Source organism: Nicotiana sylvestris, chromosome 2 (genome assembly GCF_000393655.2).
Source record: "Nicotiana sylvestris chromosome 2, ASM39365v2, whole genome shotgun sequence".
NCBI lineage: Eukaryota > Viridiplantae > Streptophyta > Magnoliopsida > Solanales > Solanaceae > Nicotiana > Nicotiana sylvestris.
This window is the reverse complement of record NC_091058.1, coordinates 208,351,999-208,360,932: the sequence shown is the minus strand read 5'-3', so window position 1 is coordinate 208,360,932 and position 8,934 is coordinate 208,351,999. Positions and strand designations below refer to the sequence as shown.

The following is an 8,934-nucleotide window of genomic DNA, read 5'->3' as shown; positions in this document are numbered from 1 at the left end:
AAAGCCAAGAGCCACTCAAAATAGGAATAAACCGAATCCAATTCCAAATAGGAATGGAAACCAAAAGAGAATAAGATTTGGTCATTGGGCCTTTGGCTGGACAACATGAGTATGTGCCCAACAAACTCCCCCTCCAGCCCTGGGGCCAAATGTGTCTTTAAGTAGAGGAACTATTGACAGGCTCCATGCCTGCCAATTTTCTACAAAATTCATGTTTATCTGCAACCACCGCCTTTGTCAGCATATCCGAAGGATTTTCATCAGTGTGTATCTTCTCAACCTCAAATAATTTCTCTTCCACGGTCATTCTTATCCAATGATACTTTCTATTTATATGTTTGGTCTTAGAATGAAAAGTGGAGTGCTTGGTGAGACAGATAGCACTCTGATTATCACAAAATAAGATGTACCTTGGCTGCTCAAAGCCAAGATCATTAATAAACTCCTTCATCCATAATAGTTCTTTGGCACCTTCTGTGATAGCAATATATTCGGCTTCTGTGGTGGATAGAGCTATGCACTTCTGTAGTCTAGATTGCCAAGAAACAGCTCCCCCTGCAAAAGAGATCAAATAACCGAAAGTGGATCTTGAATTATCAAGATTGCCTCCTAAATCAGAGTCTGTGTAACAAACATGTTCAGGCTTGCCATTGCCAAAGCACAGCTTCAAATCTGCAGTACCTTTCAAATACCTTAATATCCATTTTACTACATCCCAATGTTCTTTTCTAGGATTAGAAAGGAATCTACTAACAGTACCAACAACATGTGCAATATCTGGTCTAGTGCAAACCATAGCATACATCAAGCTACCAACGACAGAAGAGTAAGGAATACGAGACATCTCTTTTTTCTCTTCATCAGTAGATGGACTCTGACTAATACTCAATTTGAAGTGTTTAGCAAGAAGAGTACTAACCATTTTTGCATCTGTCATATTGAACCTCTTGAGTACCTTCTCAATGTATTGCTTTTGGGACAGAAATAACTCCTTTCTATCTCTGTGTCGGTGGATTTGAATGCCCAAGATTTTCTTTGTTGGCCCCAAGTCCTTCATCGCAAACGATTTACTCAACTACTTCTTAAGGACTGCAATTCTAGATTTATTCTTGCCAACAATAAACATGTCGTCCACATAGAGCAATAAAATAATAAAATCATCATCAGAGAACTTCTAGAAGAATACACAGTGGTCTGAAGAAGTTTTTTTGTACCCTTGTTCTTCTATGACAGATTCAAACTTCAAATACCATTGCCTTGGAGCTTGTTTCAATCCATACAGGCTCTTTTTCAATTTGCAGACATAATTTTCTTTTCCCTTAGTTACAAAGCCCTCAGGTTGCTCCATATAAATATCCTCATCTAAATCACCATGGAGAAAAGCAGTCTTGACATCCATCTGCTCAACCTCTAAATCTAGACTTGCAGCTAAGCCTAGAACCACACGAATAGAAGACATCTTCACAACAGGGGAGAAAATTTCATCAAAGTCAACTCCCTTCTTCTGGCCAAAACCTTTAACATCTAACCTCGCCTTGTATCTAGGCGCAGAGGTATGGTTATCTTGCTTTATTCTGAATATCCATTTGTTAGATAAATGTCTCTTACCTTTCGGCAATTTCACTAACTCATATGTGTCATTCTCATGGAGTGACTTCATCTCATCTTCCATCTCTTCGATCCACTGATCTTTGTGAGTATCTTGCATGGCTTCATCATAATTCTCATATTCTCCCATGTCAGTCAAAAGTACATACTCTTCAGGAGGATAGCGTATGGATTTTTGCTTCTTCCTTGTATATCTTCTAAGAGTGGTTTTTGAGAGAGCTTTTGTCAAGAGAGAAGAGAGAAGAAAAATATTTGTTTTGCTGCAGATTTTTATTAAGACCAGCCAACTTCAAATCACGTTTACCGATTCATTAACTGTTGGATCGGGATGCAATTTTGACTGAGTGTTTCTAACATCTTGGTCTTAGATTTGAACGGTGAAGATTGGATTTAGAGGCTCGTAGCATCTTATTTCGAGCCTTGAATAGCAGCTTCATTTTTGTGGATTATACTCTTTCTTCAATTAATTAGTTGTTGCTCTTATTGCTATTGTTGCTCCGTGTTTGACACTTGTTGTGTAGCCAATTTGGAGAACTTTTGTAACCCTCTTATTGTTATAGTGGAGCTTTTTGGATCTTTGTGATCCCGTGGTTTTTACCTTTGATTTGAAGGGTTTTCCACGTTAAAATTTGGTGTTCTTTATCTTCTTTATTTTCGGGTTTGCCTCTTCCTCGACATAACAGTGGTCAGCTCATAAACCCGAGAGTATATCCGATGAAGATTGGGATTTCGAGCACCAACAAGTATGTGGATATATACGACAATGGGTTGAAGATAATGTTCGCAACCATATTGTGAACGAGATACATGCGAGATCATTATGGAAAAAGCCAGAGACTCTTTATGCTTCAAAAACTGGAAACAACAAATTATTTCTGCTAAAGCAATTGATGACCTTTAAATACAAGGAAAGCAGCCCTATCCTTGATCACATAAATGATTTTCAAGGCGTCCTTGATCAGCTATCTGGAATGGGAGTTAATTTTGATGATGAGATACAAGGACTTTGGCTTCTTAATACTCTGCCAGACTCTTGGGAAACTCTTCGTGTTTCTTTGACAAATTCAGCTCCTGGAGGTAAGGTGACCATGGAATATGCCAAGAGTGGTGTGTTAAACGAGGAAGTAAGGAGAAAATCTCAGGGTTCGTCCTCACAAGCAGATATCTTGGTTACAGAAGACCGGGGGAGAGATAGAACAAGAGGCTCAAGGAATAGAGGTAAAAGTAGAAGTAAGTCAAGGTCCAAATACTATAATATTACATGCAACCACTGTGGCAAGAAAGGACATATCAAAAGGTTTTGCCGCAAGTTAATGCAAGACATTAGAAAAGGAAAGAAAGTTGAAAATAACGAGAACAATGTTGCTGCTATTGTTCGAGATGGCCTTCTTTTTGCTTATGATGAAAACGTCATCAATTTGGTATCCCATGAGACGAGCTGGATAGTAGATTCTAGAGCTACCTCACATGTCACACCAAGAAAAGATTTTTTCTCATCTTATACTCATGTTGATTCTGGAGTGTTAAAGATGGGCAATGCCAGTGAAGTTAAGGTGTTTGGTGTTGGCACAGTTTGTTTGAAAACTAATAATGGTTCAACGTTAGTTCTTCAAGATGTCAAGCATGCTATAGACTTCCCTTTCAATTTGATCTCCGCAGGAAGATTAGACGATGAAGGTTACCATAATGCCCTCTTTAATGGCCAATAGAAGCTCACCAAGGGCTCGTTAGTAGTAGCTCGAGGAGTAAAGTCTGGTCAATTATATGTGACACAAGGCTCTATTCTTAATGACTCCATAAATCTGGTGGAAAGTGATACTTTATCAGAATTGTGGCATCGAAGACTGAGTCATATGAGCGAGAGGGGGATTACGTGTTTGGCTAAGAAAAGTTTGCTTTCTGGAGTGAAACAAGCAAAGCTGAAAAGGTGCATCCATTGTTTAGCCGGCAAACAGAAAAGGGTTTCCTTTTATAGCCATCCTCCCTCAAGAAAGCCCGATTTATTAGAGCTAGTACACTCTGATTTGTATGGTCCTTTTAAAGTAAAGTCAAAAGGTGGTGCACTTTACTTTGTGACTTTCATTGATTATCATTCTCGTAAGCTCTAGGTGTATCCTTTGAAATCTAAAGATCAAGCACTTAGCGTGTTTAAGGAATTTCAGGCCTTAGCTGAGAGACAGACGGGGAAGAAATTAAAATGTATTCGTACTGACAATGGTGGTGAATATTGTGGTCCCTTTGATAACTATTGCAAGGAAAAAGGAATTCGTCATCAGAAAACTCCGCCCAAGACACCTCAATTGAATGGTTTGGCAGAGAGGATGAATAGAACTCTAGTTGAGAGAGTTAGATGCTTACTTTCAGAGGCTAAACTTCCAAATACATTTTGGGCAGAAGCACTTAACACTGTTGCCTATGTTATCAATTTGTCTCATGCAGTTGCTTTGGATGGTGATGTCCCAGATAGAGTTTGGTTTGCCAAAGATGTTTTTTATAATCATCTGAGAGTTTTTGGGTGTAAAGCTTGTGTCCATGTTCTTAAAGATGAAAGATCGAAACTGGATGTCAAAACTAAGTAGTGCATCTTTATTGGTTATGGTCAAGATGAGTTTGGGTATCGTTTTTATGATCCAGTTGACAATAAAATTATTAGAAGTCGTGATGCAATATTCTTTGAAGACCAAACTATTGAAGATATTGACAAAGCTGAGAAGATAGATTCTCAGAGTAATGAGAGCTTAGTTGATGTTGATCCAGTTTCAATTGCTAAGGCACCTATTGCACATGAAGGAACCCAAGATAATGATGGAGATAGTGATCAAGATCAAAATGATCATCATGGTGTAGATGTTATGGATTCTCCAGTTGATGAAGTTGTGGTTGATCAGCAACTAATTCCTGCACAGGTAACTACTTCGAATGCTCCTGAAACCTCTCTTAGAAGATCTACAAGGGAGAAGCAAAAATCCATACGCTATCCTCCTGAAGAGTATGTACTTTTGACTGACATGAGAGAACCTGAGAATTATGATGAAGCCATGCAAGATACTCACAAAGATCAGTGGATCGAAGCGATGGAAGATGAGATGAAGTCACTCCATGAGAATGGCACATATGAGTTAGTGAAATTGCCGAAAGGTAAGAGAGCTTTATCTAACAAATGGATATTCAGAATAAAGCAAGATAATCATACCTCTGCGCCTAGATACAAGGCGAGGTTAGTTGTTAAAGGTTTTGGCCAGAAGAAGGGAGTTGACTTTGATGAAATTTTCTCCCCTGTTGTGAAGATGTCTTCTATTCGTGTGGTTCTAGGCTTAGCTGCAAGTCTAGATTTAGAGGTTGAGCAGATGGATGTCAAGACTGCTTTTCTCCATGGTGATTTAGATGAGGAGATTTATATGGAGCAACCTGAGGGCTTTGTAACTAAGGGAAAAGAAAAATTATAATAGGATAAAAAAAAAGACTAGCCAAATATAGGAGAATTATAATTTCCTTCTACAAAAATGAAAACCCAATTAAAGTAATTATATTGCCATTTTCCTTCAAGAGATAGGAAAACCAATTATGGTAAGAAAATCTGGACAAACACCTAACAATTCTCCCCCTTGGCCGGAATTTTCTGACAAAATAAATTTGATCCACCTTTTTCACATAGCCTTCAACAGGTTGCATCTCCAAATCTCCACCACAAAGTTTGTCTCAACGTGCGTAGCACACCGGTCAAATTTCTCAGACAAAAATCACGATTATCGTCAAATATGTTGCGGCTAGAACTGAACCCGTCAAGATGAACTTGTCTTGAACCTCGCTCTGATACCATTCTTATGTGCTTAAGTCTTTCAAAGACTTGTATCGATGAGCATAGAATAATTCTCCAAGGTTGTCCTATTTATAGATCATGAGTGGTGTTTTCTCTTAAAGCCAAGACCCACTCAAAATACGAATAAACCGAATCCAATTCCAAATAGGAATGAAAACCAAAAGAGAATAGGATTAGGTCATTGGGCCTTTGGCTGGACAACATGGGTATGTGCCCAACAGATTTGTCATTTATTAAGCTAGCATAGAATATTATATATGTACATATCCATGGAAAAGGTTCATAAAAGACTATATTGAACACAGGTAATGGGAGATATAAATATCTAAGATATAAAAAGGTAAAGGTTGGAGTTATATTCTAATGGAGTGATTTAATTAGCTTGCTATATTGCTTAAGTGTAAGGTATCAATCTTAACAAAGATCATTTCAAATCTCGATAGATCACTTTTCTTCTTCTGTAATTCTCCTCTCGTACTATTCGCTGCTTGTTTGCACCCCAAAATTTTAAAAAATTAAACAAAATGGTGTTAATTAAAGCTAATAATCCTATATCATGAGGATTAATATATAATATTAATGAACCTAATTAATTCTAGTACTAATAATAAGAGTGGAAACACAAGATTTGTCGCATTTTGGGTTGTACAACTAGCTTAATTATTAGAACAAACATTAAGAACATATTAATAGATGCAAAATGACATGTAATTTGTTGTGACTATCAATATAAAGTAGATATAAACAGACTTACAAAAAGCTTCACATAAATTGTGTCAATGTGATAAAAATATTTAAGAATTTTAATCTTAGTTGAGATGTTGATAATTACAGATACAACTTTTTGCCAAAACATAAAGCTGCAAGCCGATTAAACATCCACCGAAGCTGGTTATTACTTTGACCAACATTACACATGGTTATTTATGATACTATGATTGCTATACATAATTAAATTAACTCTTTGTTAAATAAATAATTGATTAATTTACATTAGAAGTAAGAAAGCAATTGTCAACATATTTTATTTATCAATTGAATTAAACTTTTTTATATGTTCAATATAATTTAACCTGTTATAGTAAGTTACTTATCATTTAATTTAGGTTATCAATCAATGTTATTAAATAATTTACGTATAATTATCTTTTAGATAACTTGATTGTGTATATATTGTTTTTAATAGTTAATACATAGAATACAAATGCTTTACGATGTTTATGATTTTAAGTTTATGATGATCACTTAAGCCTATTGCAGCCGGTTATGATCACTTTGACCAACATTACACATGGTTATTAATATAACTCTGTGATTGCTAGAGATTAATTAACTTCTTTTGCTGGATCAGTAATTGCTTTACACTAGAAGCAAGAAGGATTTTTTTCTTTTTTTGGTTTTCTACTGATATATTGTATTAGTTGAGGTCCAATTAAATCTGAATTTGTATCGAAAATTTTTATATGATAAAGTGTTGCCTAACAAAAGTGATTACAATACTCGAACTCGAAATCTACTATTAAAAATGAATTCTTTTTGCTGGACTTACATAAAAGGAAGGCGCCAACTAAAAGCGTAAAGTTTTAGAAAGAAAAAAAAAACTTCACCGTAACCTTTATAGGAAAGAGTTTGTTTACTAAGCTAACTATCAAAACAATCATTGACATTCATCTATTTTATTAGATGACAGCTAAATGACCAGATTATTAAGTTTGATATATAAAGAAAGAGAATACATTGAATAGTTCCATGTTTTCCCCCTTAATTTGGCCTACATATGTGCCCGTGACATGACTCCAAAACCTACTTCGAGATCATCCTAATCTAATAAACATTAATCCCAAAGCTAATTATAATTTATATTTGACAATAAAAATATTAAATCCCAATGTGCAAAATGAAGGACAATAGTGCAAAAAATTGTTATACATCCTACACAGTTGCAGATCAACAAAGGGTTCGATCGGGGTCGACAAAAACCTAGTATTTTAGTATCGGCAAAAACCTAGTATTTTAGTGTCTAATTATATATACGTGCGAAAAAGAAATATACATTGAGTCTGATATATATACAGTTTAAAAATCAATACTTGAACCTACATTATGTCTAAATTTTAGATCTGCCACTGCTCCTATACATCAAAATTATACCCTTTATTTTAAATGAGATGAAAATTGACTTATTTGCTTTGAGCTTGGGATCAAGAAAGAATAATTACAATTATAACAACACATAAAGTTATATTGAAGCCCCATAAATTTACAAGAAAGAGGAAAAACAAAAAGATACTTTTCAAAGTACCATTTCCTCATTTTGAGTACAACTTTCACGATAACTCTCTATCTCTCTCTTGTAAATTTCCTTAGGCTAAACATCGCTCTTAATCCAAATCTGCTATTATTACATGCAGATGGAAAATTAAAAAAAAAAGGAAATATATCCACAAATGAAAAAAAAAAGAAAAAAAAAAGAAGAAGAGGAAATTACCCTTTAAAAAGGGTAAACAAAAAAAGGTTTGGTTTTCCTCCAAAATATGTGTCAGAGAAAATATTTTTCTCGAAAAATAACTTTCGCCATATTAAACACGCTTAGTCCTCAGAAATGCTCTCAAGATGAGGCTTCCATATAGCCACCTTACCGCTCCGGCGGTCCCTACGTGACGACGACTTCTTCATTTTCGACGTCGTATTATCGCTTAAATCCCGATCACCATCGGGGATGCTGACGTGGCATTTCTTGATTTTAATACTTTTGGATGATTTCTTGATGGGGTTGCCGGATTTTTTCTTCTCCGGCACGGAAGCTGCCGGAATCAAGAAATATATACTACCCCTTTTGAGCTCGGATTCCGGCGACAAGATCAGAATCCGGCGAGCCATTGTACCTTGAGAACATGGTTTACTCAAAATATGATTTGGATAATTTTTCAAAACTTCAGAAGCTGTGATTGGACTTGTAATTTCTTCTACATGTCCATTTAAGTGTACAATACGAATTAAATCTAAAGCTCCACAAGGAAGAACACAAGCCAAACAACACCTTAGACTGTTTCCCATATCTTTGATTGATGAATAATTAATCAATCAAAGTTTTGAGAAAGAAAAAAGAGTGTATTTTCTCTCTTGTTTCTGTGTGTGCGTGTGAATGTTGTTGAATTGATGGATGTAAAGGGCCATGTTATATAGCAATAACCGTACTACTCATGGGGACAAAATAAACAATATTGTGCTTATTTTATAAAGTTTTCGGTTAAGTTAAATGACCAAATTGCCTTTGGATTTAACTCTTCGTCACATTTTATTGCAGTTTTATAGGAAATATTTAAGGAAATTTCTTTTTAAAATTTGTAACCTAAAATAAGTCATAGAAATATTTACGTGGCAATAAAGCATCTCATTAAATGTAAAATTAAAAAAAGTAACCCAATACATACACATTCGAGCGTTCATGCAGGGTTTCGAGAAAGAGCAGTGAAAACCCCTGGTCACTAGGCCATTTCCTATAG

General features: G+C 35.6%; 1 protein-coding gene across 1 annotated transcript; it reads right to left on the bottom strand.

Annotated features, from left to right (window-relative positions):
* Positions 1-7,643: 7,643 nt before the first annotated feature.
* On the bottom strand, positions 7,644-8,627 carry LOC104236411 (uncharacterized). Its single transcript, XM_009790327.2, has one exon. The coding sequence runs from the start codon at positions 8,483-8,485 to the stop codon at positions 8,018-8,020; it is 468 nt and encodes a 155-aa protein (XP_009788629.1). The 5' UTR covers positions 8,486-8,627; the 3' UTR covers positions 7,644-8,017.
* Positions 8,628-8,934: the final 307 nt, after the last annotated feature.

What these genes read in the sequence shown, in the direction of transcription:
- LOC104236411 (XM_009790327.2), bottom strand. Translation starts at nt 8,485, where the DNA reads ATGGGAAACAGTCTAAGGTGTTGTTTGGCTTGTGTTCTTCCTTGTGGA.